Source organism: Xiphophorus couchianus, chromosome 4 (genome assembly GCF_001444195.1).
Source record: "Xiphophorus couchianus chromosome 4, X_couchianus-1.0, whole genome shotgun sequence".
Lineage (NCBI taxonomy): Eukaryota > Metazoa > Chordata > Actinopteri > Cyprinodontiformes > Poeciliidae > Xiphophorus > Xiphophorus couchianus.
Window position 1 is genome coordinate 1,029,317 of NC_040231.1, and position 22,121 is coordinate 1,051,437.

Below are 22,121 nucleotides of genomic sequence, written 5' to 3' on the forward strand. Positions count from 1 at the left end.
CTCTTTAAAAATGTTACCAGGTCATAGAAAGGCTGACAGGATCAACTTCAATTAAGACATAAAAGGGAAAACCTATAAATAAATTAAATTGATGAAATTAAAAATTTAAAAAATGTGACATTTTTATTTTTGACTTGTTAAAATTCATTGGCCTGGTCTGGCCACCTGCTCGGTTAAGGTCAGAGGTCATGCAACATGACGTTTGGATGTTTTTCTCAGTCAGTGTGTGAATACTTCATCCAGATGCTGCGTTTGACTTCGACCCGACAGAAACAGGCTCAGAAACAAGAGTCACAAAGAAACTTTATATAGTTTTCAAGTATTCAAAACTGTTAAATAAGTACAAGATGTGTTCACATGATTTACATATTGGACAATATCTGCCTGCTTTAGTTCTGCTAGCGCTCGGCAACGCTCCGCCCTCCGCCTCAGGCCGCTGGAAGCTGGCGGCCGCACCTGGAAGAGTTTACAGTGAGAGAGGAGGGAGACGGCTGATTGGCCGACGGGGGCGGGACAAGACGCTGATTGGCTGCTGGTGATGTGAACGGTAACACAGAAACGGGTCGACGTTCCCAGCTGATCCTGCTCAGACAGACGGAGGAGGAATGGGGCGACAACCAATCAGGGATCAGGGATCTCTGAGCTGACCTCAGAGGAGGAAGAGGAGGAGGAAGTCTTCCTCAGAGAAGCTGAAAACAACTTCCTGTAAACAAACAAACACTTCCTGCCGCCGTCTTCCTGCGACTCTGGACAGGAAGTCTGAGTAGCACCACAGAAGAAGAGAGACAGGCTGTAGTGTCAGCGACGCCGAGAATCATGGGAAACTGGGAGAGGAGCGGGAAAACTCAGCTGAGGGGAGAGGTCAGAGGTCCTTCTGTACATCAGCTTCAGGTCGGAACGTCAGCCCAGCCGGATTCTGCTGCCAAGTTCTGGTTCCAGTTCTGCTGTGATGCGAGGAGGAAGAGGAGGCCTGTGCTTTAATTCTGAAAGGCTGCAGAGCTGAGCAGCTTTCCTGCAGGGAATACCATCAGATTCCAGGTCAGGGAACCGGGCCGGAACCTGATTCCCAATCTGGGATTAAAAATCTGGAATACCATTGGGAAATCAGAACCACAAGCAGAACCGGGTCGAGTTTATCCTGGTCAGGTCCAAATGTTCATTGATTCAAACCAGGAATCCACATTTACCGTTCCAGAGTTTCCAAACTCACAATTCCAGGATTTGTTTTAGAATCACTTCAGAATCCAGAAACTTTTCTGGAAACAGATTTGTAATGAAGCAGATCCAGAGGGAACCGGATCCGTTCCGAAATAAACATTTCAACTTGGAAGTAAAAAAGAAGCAGATAGGAGGAAGGATTTGGGAATGAGAGTTTGGAAAAGCCTGACGTGTTTTCTGGTCCGAACTGGATGTCAGGATATTGGATCTGAACTTCAACAATCAGTTTAAAAAATGAAAACTGAAACCCAGATTCCTGATCTGTTTGGAAAATGATCCGGAATAATGTCTGGAAAAATGAAGATGGATACGCCGTTTCCGTTTTTATCTGGAAAATCGAATTTTTCCAGGCTGAAGCAGTTTAAATCCATTCTGCTCCTCTTAAAGGGACAGCGCAGCTTTCTGGGAAGCTGACTCCATATTGGTTTTTTTATATTAGCTTATTGTGACGTTTTCCTGAAGATCCGGATGGTTTTTTATGACTGAATTCCAGAAATCAGGAAAAATCAGCAGCTGTTTGGACTCAGCCCGACCTAAAGCTGTGATTCATTCAGGAACATGATTGGCTGTGGGGCCCTGGCTGCTGATCGGCGGACGCCCAGCAGAACCGGCAGCAGAACCGGAAGCGGACCTGGCGGCGGAGCGGCTCTAATGCCTCTGGATAAACGGCTCTGAGCGCGGACACAGAGCAAAAACCTGCCTGGAGACAGAAGCCATGATCTGTACACTTTCTACACGTCCATGATGAAACAACAAGTGCATTCTCTTAAAGGAACAGTACAACTCAAAACAAAGCCCGTTTCCACTGGAGACTCGGCTGGATCCTGGACCGGATCCGGTCCGACTGGAAGTTCAGCGGAGAGCAGAGCTTTGCCGCAGGTCAACAGCACCCGGGTCCGCTCCGTGGTGATTCGAGTTCCACGTCACTTCCTGTCCATCATCAGCGGCGGCGGCGGTATTTACAGAAGCTTCAGGCGTTGAGCCGCAGAGACTGATCCTCCCTCCTCCTGGAGGAGATATCGATGTCGATGGAGTCTTTCCCCACGATCAGCCGCAGACGCTTCGCCGGAGGAAGTGGAATGAAGTCGTCCTCGAAGTCGTTGTGGAAGTAGTCGTCTTCCTCCTCCTCCTCCTCCTCTTCCTCCTCCTCATCATCATCATCGTCATCGTCGTCATCCTCGTCAGAGGAAGGGTCGGCCAGGACCTTCTGGGTGCGATGGACGCCGCTGGCCGCATCCCCGTTGGCCTGGAGCCGCCGGGCGTCGTCCTCCTTCCTCAGCTGGATCTTCAGCTTGGTGGCGTTGCCATGGACAACGGGCGCGAAGCCGTTGTTGAGCTTGGCGATGTAGGAGCCGGCCTTGTCCTTGTCGTGCTCCTTGCTGAACTTGATGCTGATCTTGCTAGAGGAGGTGGGGCTGAGCGTGGAGGAGGCCACGGCGTCGGCGCCGTCAGCCGTCTTGCTGCTGCTGCTGTCCCTCCGCCGGCGGAGCGTCAGCTTGGGAATGCCGCCGCTGTTCTCCAGGATTAGCTGCGCGTCGTAGCGCGTGATGCGCCGCTTCTTCTTGGCCTTGTCTTGTGAGCGGCAGCCGCTCTTGCTCTTATCGCGGCGGAGGGATTTGCCGCCGTTGGCCACGCCGTTGTAGTCCCGGTGTCTGTCGGCGAAGCTCAGCAACACGTTCCCGCCATCACGCCCCGCAGCAAACGGCTCACAGTCGGAGCCTTCGCATTTGATGGTCCGCTCAGTCCGGAGCCGGGACGGCCGCTTCCGGCCTGAACACGAGCTCCTCCGTCCGTAGCCGCCTAGCACCGGCGGCTGCGACAGGCCGCCGCCGTGCTGCAGGTACTCGTCCATGTCCGCCGGCTCTGTTTTGATGACCACGCCGCCCGGTACCGGGCTGAGCCCGTCCATGGCGCCGGGCTCCAGCTTGGCGCCCGGTGTGGGCTCCGGGGCCTTCAGGGTCCGCGTGGACCTGCGAGTCCTGTAGGCGGAGCCGTGGCCTCCGTCGGGAAGGCCGCCGTTCTCCTTGGCGGCGTGTCGGGTCAGGCAGCCCCTTGGGCCAAGCGGTGCCACCTCCAGACCGTCCTTCTCCTTCTTCACGGTGACGATGCTCTTACACGGCAGCACCTTGGAGTCCCTGAGGCCCAGCGGGACGGCGTCTGCGCGGGCCGCTGCCGCCCGCCTGCGGCTGCGCAGCCGCACCTTGCTGGGAGGTTTGGACTGGGAGCGAAGTCTCTTTGGTTCCCTGCTGCTGTTTCCTGGAGCCGGTTTGGAACATGAGGTAGAGACGGCTCGGGACACAGTCTGTCTGCTCGGGGTCCGGGTCCGGTACTTCAGGCCCGGCGATGAAGACGATGAAGATGAAGTTCTGGTTCTGGCAGCTGCAGGGAAACAGAGACATAGGAAATAAAAGCTATATAAAAGATTATTTTTTATTTAGTTTTTACATTATTTTAAGATATGTTACTGTGCATTAGATAGAAATACATTTAAAATGTATATTAAAAATAACATTAAACAATCACTCAACTTTATTTATACCACTATTGTTACAGTGAAGTACTTTATATAGTTTTATTACATAAAAAGAAATTAAAAAGTAAAACAAGTATTAAAAATAAAGCTTAGAAAAGATTATATTTTCTTTGAAAATTTTTAAAATACGGTGAATTGCAAAAAAATATCAAATATAAAAATAATTTAATATCACAAAACGGATTACAATAAAGTTAAATTCTTAGGAAATTCATAAAAACATTCAAACATATATTAAAATATCTTTTAAATACCACATGTAAAAGAAATAAAAATATAACAATACATGCATACAATTAACTAATTAAAGATGCAAAAATTAAATTAAAATTATATATAAATATTTCATAAATATACAATGAAAACTAGGAAGCAGAGAATACAAATATAAAAAATGTACATAAAATTACAAATATGAAATTTAACAATAAAGAAAATATATGAAACATAATAAATGCTAAAGACAACAAAATCAATAAATCTAAGAACTGATGTAACTCCTCCCGTCTGCAGATTCCAATCAATATTGTGATATTATTGATCCGTGGTGAGTGGCGGCCTTACATTGATGTGTTTTTGGCATTTCCTGAGAGTCGACGTCGGTGTGGGATCCCACAGAGTGGCTGTCCGAGCTCCTGTTCCCTTCTCCGAGTTTCTTCAGCCGGTTGAGCCGCTTGTCCGTCTCCCGCAGCCCGTACTTGCTGTTGATGACCGGAACCTCCGCCGGCAGCCCGGCTTTGGATTTGAAAGCACCGGTTCCCCGTCTGAACAGAACCCGGAACAGAAAGACGGTCAGCTCAAACTGTGACTGAAAATCATGAAGTTTAGGATTTAACCAGAATGTGTTTCTGTTCTGACTGCAGCCAGAACTTCAGAGGAGTTTTTAATCCAGGTTGTGTTTTAAGGTCCAGAAGGTGCTGCTCACCTTTCACACGTATAACATTCACAAAACTCATTGCTTTCCCCAAAGAAGCCGTCTCCATAGTAACAGGAGATCTCCTCCCCGGGCTCGATGTCCCTCAGGACCTTGACGCAGGCCGTGTCTCGGCCCGTCGACACAAACTGCAAACACAGAACCCGTCAGGACCGCTTCCAACGGCCCGGCAGCCAATCAGGAGCGGCCAGCAGCCTACCTTACAGTTCGGCCGGCAGTCTGAGGAAGAGGAGCAGAAGTTAGAGGGAGCAGCAGCAGCGAGGAGTTCGGGGGAGGAGGCGGGGCTTACCGTGGTTGATGAAGGCGGCCGGGCCGAGCCACAGCTGGGCGCAGTTCTTCCTGGTGGAGTACATGACGCTGAAGTCGTTCTCTCCGTGGCGCAGCAGCATGTTCTCCTCGCTCTCCGACAGCTCGGCGATGCAGCCCACCAGGAACTCGATCTTATCGTTCCTCTTCCTACGAGACAGCAACAGAGGAGAGGCTCATCAACCAGGCCTCCGTTAGCGCCTCACGGAGACGGGCCGGCCGCACGGAGACGGGCCGGCCGCACGGCAACGGAACAATTCTTCCTTACAGCGCTGCAACAATTTACTGATCAAGGCCGCAATGACCCATCCATACAGCAACAGAGCGATTCATCGAAGCAGCAGCGTCATGGAAACGGCTGCAGTTTGACAAACCAAAAATAACCTTCAGAAGAACCAGTGGATCCCGTCCAGATCCAGTCCGGGTCCCCAGAAGAAGTAGCAGCAGGATGAGCTCACCATTCCTTCGTAGCCACGATTTTGGCTCCGTTCTGCTCCGATGAATAGCGATTACAGGGCAGAATCTCGAAGCCGCTGTCTGCCGTGAATATCCGCAGGTAGACGAACACCTGGAGGGAGCAGAGAGTTAGAGCCGGGAGGAAGAGGCCACGCGTGGAGCGAGAGGCGGAGCGCTGCGGCGGCGTTTACGTGCTGCTTGAAGAGCTTCTCCTGAGCCTTGGACTTGTGCAGGAACAGGTTCCGGCACCAGTCTCCCGTCGTCAGCGCCTTGTAGGCCCTCTCCATGTTGTCGTGTTTCTTAAAGCGCTCGATGATTTCCTTCAGCTCCTCCTGCCGTCCTTTGATTGGTCGGAATCTGGTAGGAAGAGTTTCAAAAGAGAGACGGAGATTTTAAAAAAACTTATAGTTTCATCTGAAATATTATGGTAATAAAAATAATAAATATATTAAAAATTCAAACCAATAAAAATCTAACAATAACGAGATAAAGATATTAAAATATGAAGTAGAATATAAAAAATAGCAAATTACATAAAATATATGAACAAAAAATTACATTAAAAATTTTAATATAAAAATAGGAATATTAGAAAGAAAAAAAATTACAAATAAGAGATATTGATAAATTAAATTTTTTGAAATATAAGGATATTAAAACACATACTAAAGAATGTTAAATATCAAAAGTAAAAGAATTTAAAATGACAACAAATCTAAAATATATATATATAATAATTACAAATAAACAAAAAAATACAAAAATAAATGAGGCACAAAATGATATATAAAATATTTTATAAATATAGAATAAAAATAGGAAGCAGAAAATACAAGTAATAAAAAGGATTGAAAAAATAAGATTCAAGCAGTTATAAAGAAAAAATGTAATATATTGTAAAAGTTAAAGACGATAAAATGGGTAAATGGACCTGGTGTTCATCTTGTGTGTCTGGAAGCCCAGGTAGGGGTCCAGGATGAGGCTGGTGGTCAGGTCATCGTTCTCACACAGCTCCTTGGCGGTCATCCCTGACGACGGCACGTAGCGCCGCTCCGCCTCCAGGCTGGCGCCATTACACCCTGCAGGAACCACAGAGCTGCGTTAGCCTCCGGATTGTACAGCCGGCGGCGCGCCTGGCTGCGCTCTGAACTCACTGCGGCTGCATCTGCGGCTGCGTGGGTGGCTCCTGCTGTGGCGCAGCGACGTCCGCTGCGGTTGCTGGGAGCGAGTCTGGCTCACCGGTTGATCGCTGCTGGTCAACTTGTTCCCGTGGCGTCTGCCATTTAATACCATGTTCTTGGATTCGCCCAGCCACTTCATGCCCACAAGCCCCCTGCTCCAGTTTCATTTAGTCGCTCAGATGAAGGTGCTCGAGTGGGGAAGACCGGCCTGGTTAGAAACCTACAAACAGAGCAGAAAACAGGTGAAAAACCAACAATCTGATTGGATGAGCAGTGAACAAACCTTCCCCAGGGAGAAAAACATATCAACCTTCTGCAACATTATTTACTCTTTACTGAATTATAATTTGAAAAAGATTTTTTTTCCATTTCTTGTAAATGAACATTTCCAAATATGTAAAAAAGTTACATTTGCTGACAAATTTATCAAGTGAAATATTCCAGGCTTCATGTTGGTTTGAAATGGCCCCACTGCGCCTCCTAGCGGTAACTCCAAAATACTGCAGCCTCCCAGCAGAACTCAGTCCTCTGAAGTTGCTCCTTCAAATGAGCCCTGAGGGACTCCACCTGGAGGTCTCTAGCTCCAAGCCATCAGCAGCAGCAGAAGAACTGGTCAGAATGGTGAATGACTTACTGCTACTGCCCAAACTCCCCCCTGGACAAGGAACACGGAACCGATCGTACATGATCCATCACACTGCCTGCCAGTGTGATGGATCATAACACTGACATAACACTGACATGGGGCAGCAAACTGGGACCGGGTCCTGAATTGTTCCATCAGAACCAGCGGGAAGTTCTGCAGCAGAAACTTGGCTGGACCAGAGCAACATGGCCCAGCCTGGTCACCGGTTCTCCATGCATTTCAGTTAACAACAAACAAAGCAGCTTAATCAGAACAATAACTACACAAACAAAACAGCAGCTAATAGTCTGCCCTCATTTTATTTATTTTTATACCTCTTTCACCTTGATATGCTTCAGAAATATCCTTAGACATGATTTGTCAGATTTCTGATTCTACACATGCTCAGCTTTGGGAAAAATTGCTCTATGATTTCATCCATTGGGTTATTTGAACGTTCAAACAAACCTGGAATTATGTATTCATGTTCATACAGTCATGTTCAATGACAATGAAAACTATTTCAGTGTATATTGATGCCAGGTGAAAATGTTGACATTTTCCATGGTCACAATGTTATGATAATTTTACGTGGTCTCGCAGCGCCCCTCAGTGGTAACCTCAAGCACTGCAGCAGCTGTCAGGTGAACGGTCCTTTTTACTGTACTTTACCATTTGAATCCCGATTTTCAAGGTTTCAATGGCCGAATACTCAAAATTTTAGTATTTCAATCACGTATAAGGTAGAATTGTTGTTTAATCGGTCATCTAAGCATTGAGTGCTTCGTGTTATTAGCTGTCAGGGCTAACGTTAGCACCAAACAAACAGCATTCCGATCAGGATAATGAGGCTGTGGGAACCCGGAAGGCCACGCCGACGGCTGAGGCCGACTATGTTGACATGCTGCGCTGGTTCGAACCAGCAACCGTCAGAATCACAACTAAAAATGTAACCCTGGGGCAGGCTAAGCCGGGCCGGCGTGACAGCACAACACAGTCGCTACAATCCCATAAACAGCCCCATAATTCCCCGCTGAGCATCCCGGCTGCTCACCAAACCCACCCCGGTCCAGTCTGGGGACACCGGTTTAAAGAACCGTGGTAACCGCACTCTGCTAGCTACAACCTCAGCAGGATGCTAAGCGAGCTTAACCGAAGAAGATCTCGGTTAAGTTTTATTGTTTATTTCCAAACAATAAAGGGATACATATTTGATCCAGACTGGAAGCTGGGCTCTTCTGGGTGTTCGGAACCGAACAAAAACTGAGCTATGTCCCGGCGGAGCTCGACTGTTTCCGGACACCGACACTCACTGCTTTAGCTCCGGCTGCTCCGTTAGCGTTAGCTCTGCTGGCTAATTTTCTCCCTGCCAGGAAGGTTAACGGCAGCCTGCAGCCGAGAGGATCGAGCCTCCAGCGGTCGCAAGAGGCTGCGAGAGTCCCGGAACGATTATCCCTCACGAGAGCTTTCCACACGTTTAAATGCCCACGACACGAACAATACTCACAATATTACGGATTGAGAAACAAAACAGCGGTCCTGATCCAGATCCGTTACGAGACCCAGGAGGAAATATCACAGCAAACACATTATTGTTGTTTTTCTCTGGAAATTAACATTAAAATTCAAGATGGCGGCCTGGCACAGGCGAGAGGGAGCCGCATCACAGCCATCCGATAGAAAATAGATCCCTGAAATACGCCAGCAGTTCCGTCGGATCCACGCCGAAACGAGACACTGCGCGTGAATAGGCCCGAGTAAAACACGGGGAGTGGACACCGTGGAACACTTTTTCTCTTATCTGTCATATTGAAGGAAATTTAAATATGTTTAATTATGTTTCTATGTCCTGTCGGATGCACACACAAAAGTAGTGCTGCATAAACAAACATCTTTACGCACCAGAGTTCAGAGATGGTGAGTGTTCGGTTCTGACAGGAGAACCGCAGGCGAACCAGACCAGAACAAACGAAGTTCGGTCCAAAAACATTTATAGAGTTTCATATCTGCTTCACGCTCACTTCCGCTGATAAGGGGACGCTTTGGGTCGGTACAGGAGCATTTCCTCTAGCAAGCCGCTAATCTGTTAATATTATTTGATTTCTAAAAAGTCATTATTTGATTTTAATCATTTTAATGCAATCTTATTAGTTACCCGCACTTCAGTGTATTTCTTGCAACTTAATTTATTTCATATTGCTACTACTTTATCTTATTTTGTTGAACTATTTCTATTTGATTGATTATTACGTTCATATATATATATATATATATATATATATATATATATATATATATATATATATATAGCTAACTTTAACCGCATTTTATTTTGTACTCGTATTTAATTTCATCACAGCAACTTCAGCAACATGTTTATTTCCTATTTGAAATACATTTTTATATTATTTTTAAATTGTTAAGATTTTTTTATTTCAACTACTTTACTATTGTGTCCTTCTTTTAGTATATCAGCTTAAATTTTGTTATTCATAGCGTATTTTAAATGTAGTTATTGTGATACTATACTGTATATATGATACTGGATTGGAAATACACTAACACTCAGGACAAACTGAAAATGTTGTTTATAATTTAGATTTATTTACACTTCGTTTAAAATTTAATAATGTCAAACTTCATAACAATCTTAGGAGAGCCTGCTAACACTGTAATTTTAAATGTGGGCAGAGTTGAGAAGGAAAAAATATCCTAATAGAATGATTTATTATGAAGTTAAGTCAGAGCCAGACTGAGGTTATACAGAAAACTGGGCAGAATTTGATTTGAAAGCCCCCTCTCAGTTAATTAGTAATATTATTATAACTCTTAGAGTTTTTATTCTGTGAAGAGATAGGATTTTCCAGGAGGCTGAAGTGAGCAGCTGATCAGACCAATCCGCTTTAGATATAAGCTAACTTCAGCAACATTGTGGATAACCAGAAACATGAGAGGAATCACTCTCTGTGAACAAGAAGAAATCTTCAACAGAACCAGAACGACTGTCTGCTGGGATCAGGAGAAGCACTGAGTTTCTTCAATGAAAAGAAAAACAGAGACAACTCAAAGTTGATAGTAACACTGCTTTCAACCAAAGGTAGCTCTTTAAAATCCTTCACTGGGTAATTGCCTGAGACTATTATGTTATTTTAAGGTTATTTTGCTATAAAAGAACCTGAATAAAATTCCTGAAAGTCATTTATGGCAGGAGTGTCCCAAGTGTGGCCCGTGGGCCTTTTGCGTTCCTCTGGAGTATTTTGGGCGGCCCAAATGAAGCAAGTCTGGCCTGCAAGTTTAGGTTGTAGCTGCAGACGGAAATTTTTCAGCATATTTTACAGATAAACAACATATTGTTAAGAAAATATTAGGCACAGAAATATAGATTGCCATTTATAACAAAGTTTTTGCATTTATCTAGAAACATAAGTACTTACCTACTTTTTATCAGTAGCAAATATTATTTAATATGTAAGAAAATAACCCAAAAAATGAAGAAACTGTGGGCTTTCTTTATCTTTTGTGTCTACAATCATTTACATGTCTGCGTTCTCCAAAAATCCAAATATAACATTTAAATTGCTCAGTTTATTATCAAGCAGTTAAAATACAAATAGGCACCAAAAGTTTGTTTAAAAAATGTTATTAATATTTTAATAACTTTTAACAACTCATGACAAAAAGTTTGGACAGCTCTGAGTTATGCCCTTTGTTTGTCAACTCAAGATTATCATCAGGCTTTCTCCCATCCCTACAACAAAGCTATAAAGATAAAGTTTTAATATTCTACTTGTTTAGTGAAGCATCTGAAAGTGGCTGCAGTGATATTTTCTGACATGTTCCAGCTGCAGATCAGAGGAACATAGAGGAGTCCAGGAACCTTGACGTTTATCCTGGAGCGATGCCCAGAATCGGCCCCAGGAACCTGAACTGTGTGGGCGCTAAGACTCCACAGCGGGATTTCAGTGATTTCACCGTGTTTTCAGGCATGTGGGCTGCATCATGTGTGAAGAAGCAGCTGCCATGGAAACCACCTAAATACCTTCTCCCCTGACAGACCTTTGACCTTCTCCTGTCTGATGAAGATGATGCTGGAAGCTGAGCTCCAAAAAACATCATTGAACATTATGTTTAATATGAATTTAATCTGGGCTCAAGAAAAGCATTAAAAAGGAATAAATACTACAGTTAATAATCTTCACTCTATTTATAATAGCTTTAATCAGATTTACTACAGTTTAATTAAATGCTGACATATTTATTTAATATAACAAGTATTTTTGTGTTTTATTTAATCCAATCATTTTTATTTTAACATGTTTATTTTGTTGCAAATCTATTAAACTCAGTTTGCTTTTAGTTATTTGATCGATGCTTTAATTTCTTTATCTTAACTTACTGTATTTAATTTTGTTTTAGTACATTATGATATAATTTTCTGTATTTTGATGGTGGCTTCTTGTATCGTAATATTTGTTATTCAATATAACATGGTGTAAAAAAATTTCTTTATGATTAACTGAATTTACAGAAAATATTTGAACTTTTTTAGTCTAACAAATTTTTATTATTTCTGTAACTTTTCAATCTTAGAATATTTTTAACTATGTGGGCAATACAGTTTCATTTATTTTTATGAAATTGTATTTTCAAATATTTATCAGGTTTATAAATATATCTAGGATTTGTTATTTACGTACATATTTTACTTTTGTATGTCATATTTATAAAAATGAATTTAAATTAATTTCATTACTGCAGTTCAACTTGAACATACTCTAAGTTATTGTTGTCAAATTAATTACATTTCATTCAATGTTATTTTAATGCATTTTTGTTTTCTAATTAGATAAAGTTTTCAGCAAGATCACTGAATAAAATTTTACTTTAGTGTATTTAATTTGATTTAAGTATAAATTAATTTAGTTTTATCTTATTGCCTGTTATATTTTACTTAAAATAATTTGCTTACTCAATTACTGTTTTATTTTAACAGGGAGTATGTAATTTTTTTCCCACCAACTTTAGTCATTTTTCTATTTTATTTTAAGTTTTTTTGCACCTGCGGAAATACGTCACGCTTACGTCAGCGGTCGAAGTTGAATCGTTGACGCAGGCGGGCTCGTGGTGGCTGGAGGATTCGCGGGAAACGTCTAAAATCAAACCTGCGGAGCGTGAAGGAGCGCGGCGCGGCTTTTCCTTGAACCGCACGCGGCTCCCGGTCAGAGAGCGGCGGCTACCGTGCGCGCGCTGGTACGTAGGGGCCTCGCGGCGGCGGCGAAGGGAGAAGGAGGGGGGACGGAGCGGAAGAAATGGCGGAGCGGCCAGAGGACCTGAACCTTCCCAACGCGGTGATCACCCGCATCATCAAGGAGGCGGTGAGTGGGAGCCGAGCACCGGGACCAGGAGGGGAGGTTTCCAGCAGGTCAGGCTGGCCTTCGTGACGGGAGAGCGGGTTTATTTCCAGAGCGGTCCCGGTTCTGGTCAGTTTTGGTTCGGGATGTTTCCTAACATGACCAGAACCAAAACTGTCTTCTCTACCAGAGAACCGAGAAGCTCCGCTGCTTGATTTCATCTCATGAAAATAAAAAACGGCCAACTTCTGTATAACCCAACAGGTTTTACCTGGGGTCAGAGGTCACAGATTCTGAGATAATTTCTCCAACAGTAAAAAGTAATGGATTTGAGTAGAAGTTAAAAAACTGTATTTATCTCAGAGGCAAATTAAATGCTGTCATAACTCATATCATTCAGTTATCTTCAGAGAGTCGTGATGTAAGGATCTCCAGTAGCAGTCAGCCACGAGTGTTTTAGGCTTCTGACTGAAGACTGCTGCCGACTAGCAGTCTAGGTGTTACGCTAACAGATCAATATCCACGTTGCTTGAACATTTGAGATGCTAACTAGCTGCTCCCAGTTGAAAAACACCTTGTTGCCATGATTACACCTCATAACTACAGTCTGAAAGGTAATAGAAATACTCAAAAAGGAGCTAAAGTAAATTCACAGCAAAAAGAAAGGATTCAACAAAAACAAAACAATCAGAACCAGTGGAGCAGTTTCAACAGGTTGCCACCAGTAGGCGCTGTTCTAGAAAGCTCGATTTAAGTGATTTGGGTTTAATTTGAACTCTGTTCTGACATCAGCCAGACTTCTGATCCAACCAGCGTCTATAAACAGCTGCTGACTGATACCAGACCCGGTAACGTGTAAACAGAACCAGTAAAAAATGGCGACTGTAACCAGGGCTAGCAGTGATTCTATCCACGGTGAATCTCTGTTTTTATTGTTTTTTGGTTTTGGACCCCAAACCAGTTCAGGTTTACGTGGTTCTGGACCGAAGACCAAAATAATGCCTGCTTTAAACTCATTTCCCAGTCTGGTGACAACGTTTTTTTTCTGTTTCATTTGAATAATTAATTGATGGTAACTGGACGGGGACCAGTTAAAGCTCAGTGAGGATTTTCACGCTGACACATCAACGTGCGAATGTTTTTCCTGCTGATGGGAGTGAAAAGAGCAGTTGTGAGCCAGCTTGTGTTTCCTGACCAGACGTGTGTTTAGAGATAACTCCTCCGCACCGTTTGTTCCTCGCAGCTCCCAGATGGGGTGAACGTGTCCAAAGAGGCCCGGCGCGCCATCTCCCAGGCGGCCAGCGTCTTCGTGCTGTATGCAACCTCCTGGTGGGTTTTTAACACGCTGCAGGGACCGGCGCGGCGCTCGTCAAGCTAAGCGTTTCTTTCCTGGTTTCAGCGCCAATAACTTTGCCATGAAGGCCAAGAGGAAGACGCTTAACGCAGGAGACGTGCTGGCAGCCATGGAGGAGATGGAGTTCGAGCGATTCCTGGAGCCGCTGCGGGACGCTCTGGAAGGTAAGGACACGTCCACGCTGCGTCCCGACGCGTCCTCTCTGCTCTGATTCAGACAGTGCCGACAAGAATGATGCACCAAAACACAGAAATACAAATACAACAAAAAAATGAGAAACACTCCAAATATAAAACACTGCAAACTAATTTCTCAAAATAGAATTCCTCCAGGCCACTAGAGGGAGTCTGGGTCAGTAATATTACCTTTGTAATTATGCTGCTACTCTATAATATTGCCAAATATATGAAATAACGCATCTTTTCTGTGTTCCTCCAACTGTCTGGTCTCTTGCTGTTCGGCTCCCCCTACTGGTCTGGAGAACTTTGTTTTCAGTTTGCATCATTTTCCTATTTCTTCCTGCAGTTGCTGCATTTAAATGTTTTGCATCACCCATGTGTTTGCTGCGCTTGTACATCCGTCCGCAACGGAAGTTGTTCCTTCCCCTCTACTGTCCATCCTGCTTTGCTTTCTTGTCCTTCCTTCACTGTCTCCGTCCTTTCCTAGTCTTTTCTTCTTTGTCCTTCAGCCGTCCTCTTCCCTGCATGTCCCTCTGTCCTTCCTGTCTTCCATCCTTACTGTTTCCTCCTTTCCTCCTTGTTTTATGTCCAATGTTTCTCTTCCTGTCCTGGTTTGTTTTCAGTGTACAAGAAAGACCAGAGGGGGAGGAAGGAGGTGAGCGAACAGAAACGCAGAGACAAGGAGAGGAAGGCCGACTCCGAGAACGAGAAGAGCAGAGAGGAAGAGGAGGAGGAAGAGGAGGAGCAGCAGCACATGGAGGAGGAGCCTGAGGAGGAAGCTGAGGAAGAGGAGGAGGACAACTGACCGTCCAACAGACCCGCTCGGTTCTGATCCGGTTCAGCCTCTTCAAGCATTTTAACAGGAAAGCTTCAGCTGGACAACTCCAGACCCCGGACTGGAGTCATTCTCCATTTTTTCCACATTGGTCAGGAATACAACGTTAAAGGATCCGGGCCACCAAGCTGGAGCGGTTCTGATGTTCTCCATGCGGGTCGGAATCGTAGTTTTCATGTTTGTATTTTTGTAAACTTGTTTGACTGAAATATTTCAATAAATGTTTTGTATAAAACCGAAACCAGGATGTTTTATTCCACTACAGCAGTGGTCCCCAAACTACGGCCTGCGGGCCAGATGCGGCCCGCCTCCACATTTGGTCCGGCCCCCTGAACAATACCAGAGTATTTTTATATATGTGCATTTTTATTTGATAAGTTGGACTTTTGCAATAAAATAAATGTTCCTTAGTAATGAACTTTATTATTAACTACTAGTTAGTAACTATTTTATACATGCATATAATTGACCCTAACCCTTTTTTTATGTGGAGAACCCAGTGTTATTTGGTTATTATTTATTTCATAAATAGTGTTATTTCCTGACTTTTGTTCTCTGAAGAATCCAGAAAAGGTTATTTGATTGTGCTTTCTGAAAAACAATACATTTTTATGTTTAGCACTCTTACAATCGTCACACTTTTTCTGTTACAAACTGACCCCGGCCCCCCATCAGAGAAGGGACAAGTTATGTGGCCCTCACAGGAGAAAGTTTGGGGACCCCTGACCTACAGGCTTAAAATGCAGCAACCACAGAACCAGTTCTCCACAGAATAGTCAGGATTTTATTTTGAAAATATCTAAGCTTTTACTTTCAAGTACTCATTTCAGATGTAAAATATCTCACCTAAATTTGGCTTTTATTTTGTGGAGAACGTTAACATTAATTTGAACATGTAGTTTTAAACTTTTAAGTGAAAAAAGTTAAGCTTTTATTCTGAAATTTTAAAAGGTCAAAGTAATCCTGTGTGTAACTGAACTGCTGTGCAACATGAAGGCTTTTATTTTGGAGTACATTTAGGTATTCATTTAACTTCAGTCCCAGTGTATGGAGGACTGATGCTGCCAAAATTGACGAGAAAATAAAAATAGCATAATTCACCTTCTTCCCCTCGTGATTAAATGTTAATATTTTATTTCCTTAATTCGTCTGTTTTGACAGCATCAGTCCTCCATATAAAGAGTCTACATTTAGGCATTCCTTATTGCTAGATATAAAAGCAGCTGCAGAGTTCAGACAGTTAACTGGCTCTTCCCAGAACACTGAGCAGCATCAAACTAGAAAGTTCAGTGGAAGGATAAAGTACTGTAGAAACAGGGATGACAGAACCCTTGAATGTTGAACACCAGAGTGATTTATGTACCTCACTCTGATGCCTCAGTTTTTCCTTCCACTCAACTACAGTCACTCTGAACTCCCTGGTTTAGTAAGAGTTGTTCTCTTTTTTTAAAACTTTAGCTAAGCACCAACAGGTTTTTACGAGTTTGATTTCTGCGTTTAGTCACTGAAATTGAAGTTCAATCTATGTTCAATTTATACTTCAGTCTTGGAGGCCCGGTTCAGAACCAGAACCAGGTTAACAGACCTTCTGAACATCACCAACAGAACCCAGCAGCTCGGTTTCAACACATTTTATTCCAGAACCGCCATCTTTACTCTGACGGACATTCCATTTTCCCACTGTTGATGTCATCGATGACATCATGAGGGGCGTGGCCGTCGATGGTGCAGCCGACTGATTGAGCCGTGCCCAGGATCTCCTTGATGGTTCCTGAAGAAAAACAGAACCACGAGTCCAATCAGAGCCCGAACCATCCAGAACAGATTTCTGGTTTGTTCCGGGCTTTTCGGCACAGAGCGGTCCACGGCACGGGCCGCCCTGTTTCCTAAAGCCGGGTCGCTCTGAGCCTCCACTGGACTGAACTCGGCCACCGGGTCAGACTGGTCCAGTGGCGGGAGGCTGTGGGGGCGGGGCTAGAGCATGGGGGCGGGCCTCACCTGAGAGCTCTCTGGCGATGGAGCGCGGCCTCATGACCCGGGCGATGCCAACGATCTCATCGAACGTGACGCTGCCGCTGTGTTTGACTGGAAGAAGCAGAAACAGATTCAACATGGCGGCCCAACAGGAAGTCCCTTCCTCCCCAACAGGAAGTCACTTACTGTTCTTGACCTTCTTCCTGTCACGAGGCGGCTCCTTCAGCGCTTTGATGATCAGAGCGGAAGCCGAGGGAACCACCTCGATCTGAAGAGAGACAGAACCCGATCAGAACCAGCAGGTTTAATAACTGGATCAGCACCAGATCAGAACAGTTTCAGGTAAACGGGTCGTCCAGAACCTTCTCTGACTCTCAAGACCATTCAGAAAGTCCCAGTTGGACCGAGACGATTCTGAGACAAGAAAAACCCGACAGACTTTCTAAACAAAGAGTCGGATTACACAGAATGCCACCTAATCCCCCAAACCAGAACCGCTTCAGAACCTGGAGCGGTTCTGGACTCGGATTCATGCTCTCTGGAACTTTAGGATCTCGGCTCAAACCAATTCATTTAATGTTCTGGTATCGGCAGAGAAAAGGTTCTGGAGGGAAACCAGGCCGAGTTCTGTTGTGTTGGACGCACAGCGGCCTGCCGGTTCTGGATGGTCAGCTTCACAGTGATCCTCAGGCCCTTCCAGTCTCCGGTTGCCTTGGCGATGTCGTCACCAACTTTCTTTGGAGACTGAAGAGGAGAAGAAAAATGGACCGGGTTAAAACCCAATGGGTCAGGATGCGGTTCCATCAAAACCCGGTCCGGTTGGTGTTCCGGGCTTTTCGGCACAGAGCGGTCCACGACGGGGGCCGCCCTGTTTCCTAAAGCCGGGTTGCTCTCAGCCTCCACTGGACTGAACTCGGCCACCGGGTCAGACCGGTCCAGTGGCGGGAGGCTGGGTCGGGCTCAACGGTTCTGAGTTCTGATACTCACCAGACCCAAAGGTCCGATTTTAGGAGCCAGAGCAGAGGTGGCGCCGACTTCCCCTCCTGTGCACCTCATGTAGACTAAAAGATAGGAAACAGAATCGGGTTGAAACAAACGGTCCAGTACCGGGTCCAGCTGGTAGAGAACAGAGGCAGTTGCTATGGCAACCAGCTTCACTCGGACTAGGATGAGTAAACAATGCGCTTGGCATTAAAATGAAGGTTCTGAAGGACAGGAATCTGTTCAGCGATGATCCGTTTATTTTTACCCAGATTAATGCATCATATTCACTAGACCTCATATTGGAGACATCTTCTCTACAGACGGCCATGTTTGTTGATGGGTCACCGAGGGAAACATCTTGATAAATAAATTTAACCCCTCAGACCGAAACCTTCACTGATTAAACTGTTTCCTATTTTTGTTTCCATGGCAGAAACTTTAAATGTTGCATTTATTTTAATATATGATTGAACAAAGTAATTTATCCCAACACCAGAACCTCTGGAGATTTGTAGTGAGGCAAAAATAGATATTAAAAATTAAACACCAATAGCCAAGTGAATTTTGGGTTTTACATGATAAAGCATTCAAAGTCAGGTAAAAAAAAATTATTAATAAGTTTCAACCTTCTGAATGTTTCACATCCAAGAAACCTTAAAAACATTAAAGTCAACAACAAAGAGAGGAAGTTTTCAACCATTTTATCTCAGTTTGGTTTAGACAAATAAACGATGTGGATAGTAGTTGGTTACATTTACTTGAGTCTCTTTTTGGGAAGAGAAAAAAGGAAAACGTAGTTCTACTTCACAGTACCTTTTACTTGAGTTACATTATAAAGCATTGCTACTTCTTGCTTCAGTACAATTTCTAGATCCTTTACCCACTGCAGGTAACTTCCATGACTTATTGTTTTTTTTCAGAAAAATGAACCTGAAAAAAACAAACCTACAGATTATGCAGAAGTGAGCGCTCTCGTTTCTAAACCAGCTTTGTTGTTCTGTTATTTTCTATTGAGACATTTGGAGACAAACTAAAACCGTAAACACTACATACAGTCACTGAGGTACCTTACCCTGTTCTAACATTTATTAAACATTACCTACTGTAATCATTAGTTTTACACAGAAAACATTTTATTGTGCTCGTTTCTGTCTGGAATTGATGTTTTTTATATGGCAGTGGATGATTATTTTATTTTTAATGGTTTCGTTCTATATAAAACTTTTATATAGAACTTTTTCTGTCAAATAAAACGCTTATAAACTTAATTAAAAAAAACTATTAAATACCCCTTAAGAAAGTAAGTCAGCTCTCAAGCTAGCTGACAGCAATTAGCCTAGAGGCTAACATTAGCATTAGCTAGATGGTTACCCTGCACGTGGAGCGGTAGCTCGTCCTATAATTTTACATGACTACTGCCTCACATCCACCCAACACACTCTTTACTTCATCGCATCAAAACACACACATTCACTCACTCATCCTCCAGGAGTTCCAGCCCGGATTTGGTGTTCAGTCTTTACCGTTTTCAGCGCTCGGCCCGCGGGCCACCGGGTAGCCGGCTAACAGCGGCTCCATCTCTGCTGTGAGAACCACGTCAGCGTTTATTACCCAGAAAACATACCGATTTTGATTTCGTTGGGGTCGAATTTGGGCGGCATGTTGCTGTAGTGGAGGTTGAGCTCAGTTCAGCTTCGTTGGTGAGGGTGTCGGATGAACCCGGCTTCGGGACGACCGATAACTGTTGCACCTTCACCTCTAAAGGGGTAAAGAAAGGCCGAGAGGAGGCTGCGATGGAGTTTATAGCTCTACCAAATCCCGCGAGACTTCCAGCTACAGTGACGAGATTATGATCCTCCCCTGAGTTCTTCATGTTTTCCTTATTTTTTAACATTGCTTGTACACACATTTTAAAAGTATGAAAACTGTTTTTTGGCCTGGATGAAAAATGTAAAGATCTTTTGTTTAATTTCACACAATAGAAGGGCAACATTAGGTACATTGTTAATCACCACGTTTGTAAACATTTCAAAATTCAATCTTGTCAGTTGTGTAAGAAGTATAGAATAGAATAGAATAGAATTACTTTATTCATCCCAGCAGGGAAATTATTTCGCAGTTACAGCAGCATAGAGACAAAGACAAGACACACAACATCAAGATAAAATAAGAATAAAATATGACATGCTTTCAATATAAAAAGCAGCTTAGAGCAGTCCTTGCAAAGATTCAAAAAATGCAGATACAGTATGTATATGTAAATATATGTACAGCAGTGTGCCACAGTGCAGTTGTGCAAATTGGACTGATTAGTGCAGAACAATGATTTAGCTTTTATTGTACAGTGAGATGGCATGTGGCAGGAAGGATTTCCTGTATCTGTCCCTACAACAGCGGAGCTGGAGCAGCCTATGTGAGAAGGAGCTCCGCTGTCTGTCCACTATGTGGTGGAGAGGGTGCTGTTTATTGTCCATAATAGACAGAACCTTCTTCAGTGTCCTCCTCTCCACCACAGTTTCCAGGGACTCCAGCCTTAGTCCCAGTACAGAGCCAGCTTTCCTGATGATTTTGTCTACTAGCGTCACTGGCTCTGATGCTGCTTCCCCAACACACAGCAGCAAAGAAGATGGCGCCGGCAACAACACTGTGATAGAAGGTCTCCAACATCTTGCTGCACACATTGAAGGATCTCAGCTTCCTTAAAAAATAGAGTCTGCTCATCCCCTTCCTGCACTCAGCGTCAGTGTTAGATGTCCAGTCCAGTCTGTTGCCGATTACAACTCCCAGGTATTTGTAATCCTCCACCTCCTCCACCACTTCCCCTTTGACCTTTAGTGGCCGTGAAGGTATCTTCTTCCTTCTGAAGTCAATCACCATCTCTCTGGTCTTACTAATGTTGAGCCTCAGGTGATTCTGCTCAGACCGCTCCACAAAGCCGTCCACCAGTGTCCTGTACTCCACTCCCCTCCATCCCCTATACACCTTTGTTAGGAGGTATTCACCTCCTAACAAATTTCTTCTGTTTTTACTTTTTGTTCCACTTGTTCTAGATCATCAAACTAGTTAAATATCAGACAAAGAAAAATAGAAAATACAGTTTTCAAGTAATGATTTTATTAATCATGGGAACATTTTTTATCCAAACCAACCTGAGTCTATCATGGATGATGGATGGATGATGGATGGATGATGGATGGCCGGATGGATGGATGGATGAATGGATGGATGATGGATGGATGATGGATGGATGGATGGATGGATGATGGATGGATGATGGATGGATGGATGGATGGATGATGGATGGCCGGATGGATGATGGCTGGCTGGATGGATGGTGGATGGATGATGAATGGATGATGGATGGATGAGTGTCCTGCTATCCAATAGGATTTAAACCAGTCGTCGTCAGAACCAGCCAGTCAGCAGCTCTTCCAGCCTGTTCATGTAGGCTGAGTTTCCTGGATGCTGATTGGTCGGTTTGTCTGGTTTCCAGCTGTTTCCTGCGCTGTGTGGGCCGCCTGCCTCCCCTGCAGCAGATAGCGACCCGCCGGGTCGGTTCCGTCCCGCTCCGGGCCTCCCGTCCTCCCGTCCTGTTTGAGTCAGAGCCGCTACAGGAATAGCTCCAGAACAGGAGAGGGAGTAAGTGGGTGAGAAGCAGAGATCAGCGCTGTTTAATATGCATGATGAAAATGTGTGAGGACGGTCAGAATCTCACAACTCCTACTCTGTGTTTTCAGAAAGCCTCATCTTTCAAATATCACAGCTGAATAATCTGTTTGATGCAGATCTGTAAGCTGATTTCAGGGTTATGTGACCTTTGGTGAGGAAAGAGCTCAGCGCTAAGATTGGTAGGATTGGTTTCAGAAAGAAATGCTGATAAAAACCATAACGCAACAGCAAACAGGACTGTTTCATCTCTGCAGACAGAGAGAGAAAGAGAGAGAGAGACAGATAGAGAGAGACAGACAGAGAGAGGGAGCTGCATGTTGGAGCAGACAGGAACTGGGCCGAACATTTTTAGCGTCTGACCTGCAGGGAGGATCCAAACTGGTTCAGCTCAGAAAACACGAGGAAATCTGATGATGGAGATGGAGAACCTGGAATGTGGTGGTTCATCATTGTTCCCAGTTCCCGGAGCAAACTGGATTTTCAGAGGAAAAATTTCAATAATCCAACAGCAAAGATTAAAAA

At 44.2% G+C, this 22,121-nt stretch overlaps 3 protein-coding genes, 1 long non-coding RNA gene and 2 other non-coding genes across 9 annotated transcripts; 2 read left to right on the forward strand and 4 right to left on the reverse strand.

Annotated features, from left to right (window-relative positions):
- Positions 1-285: 285 nt before the first annotated feature.
- Positions 286-9,404, reverse strand: kmt5b (lysine methyltransferase 5B). Of its 3 annotated transcripts, none has more exons than XM_028015942.1 (10): positions 9,156-9,404; positions 6,602-6,848; positions 6,379-6,526; positions 5,639-5,804; positions 5,450-5,559; positions 4,975-5,141; positions 4,885-4,904; positions 4,677-4,813; positions 4,316-4,515; positions 286-3,597 (listed from the first exon to the last, which is right to left on the reverse strand). In XM_028015942.1, the coding sequence occupies exons 2-10, from the start codon at positions 6,765-6,767 to the stop codon at positions 2,189-2,191; spliced, it is 2,523 nt and encodes an 840-aa protein (XP_027871743.1). In that variant the 5' UTR covers positions 6,768-6,848; positions 9,156-9,404; the 3' UTR covers positions 286-2,188. The 3 variants fall into 3 exon arrangements, with proteins under 3 accessions (XP_027871743.1, XP_027871742.1, XP_027871744.1); XM_028015941.1 differs by lacking the exon at positions 9,156-9,404 and adding an exon at positions 8,761-8,937; XM_028015943.1 differs by lacking the exon at positions 9,156-9,404 and adding an exon at positions 8,567-8,720.
- A 160-nt stretch (positions 9,405-9,564) lies between these two features.
- LOC114143708 (uncharacterized) lies at positions 9,565-11,437 on the forward strand. The gene is made up of 2 exons (XR_003595294.1): positions 9,565-10,350; positions 11,096-11,437. It is a non-coding gene; the product is annotated as an uncharacterized LOC114143708 (long non-coding RNA).
- An 885-nt stretch (positions 11,438-12,322) lies between these two features.
- Positions 12,323-15,208, forward strand: pole3 (polymerase (DNA directed), epsilon 3 (p17 subunit)). Its single transcript, XM_028015988.1, has 4 exons — positions 12,323-12,628; positions 13,848-13,933; positions 14,004-14,122; positions 14,761-15,208. Exons 1-4 carry the CDS (start codon positions 12,563-12,565, stop codon positions 14,940-14,942), a joined length of 453 nt encoding a protein of 150 aa, XP_027871789.1. The 5' UTR covers positions 12,323-12,562; the 3' UTR covers positions 14,943-15,208.
- Positions 15,209-16,588: 1,380 nt separating this feature from the next.
- rpl12 (ribosomal protein L12) lies at positions 16,589-19,741 on the reverse strand. Of its 2 annotated transcripts, none has more exons than XM_028015985.1 (6): positions 19,555-19,741; positions 17,934-18,007; positions 17,592-17,690; positions 17,133-17,214; positions 16,971-17,057; positions 16,589-16,743 (listed from the first exon to the last, which is right to left on the reverse strand). In XM_028015985.1, the coding sequence occupies exons 1-6, from the start codon at positions 19,589-19,591 to the stop codon at positions 16,625-16,627; spliced, it is 498 nt and encodes a 165-aa protein (XP_027871786.1). In that variant the 5' UTR covers positions 19,592-19,741; the 3' UTR covers positions 16,589-16,624. The 2 variants fall into 2 exon arrangements, with proteins under 2 accessions (XP_027871786.1, XP_027871785.1); XM_028015984.1 differs by having other exon boundaries at positions 19,454-19,702.
- LOC114143805 (small nucleolar RNA SNORA65) lies at positions 16,804-16,929 on the reverse strand. The gene has a single exon (XR_003595322.1). It is a non-coding gene; the product is annotated as a small nucleolar RNA SNORA65 (small nucleolar RNA).
- LOC114143806 (small nucleolar RNA SNORA65) lies at positions 17,767-17,892 on the reverse strand. Its single transcript, XR_003595323.1, has one exon. It is a non-coding gene; the product is annotated as a small nucleolar RNA SNORA65 (small nucleolar RNA).
- Positions 19,742-22,121: the final 2,380 nt, after the last annotated feature.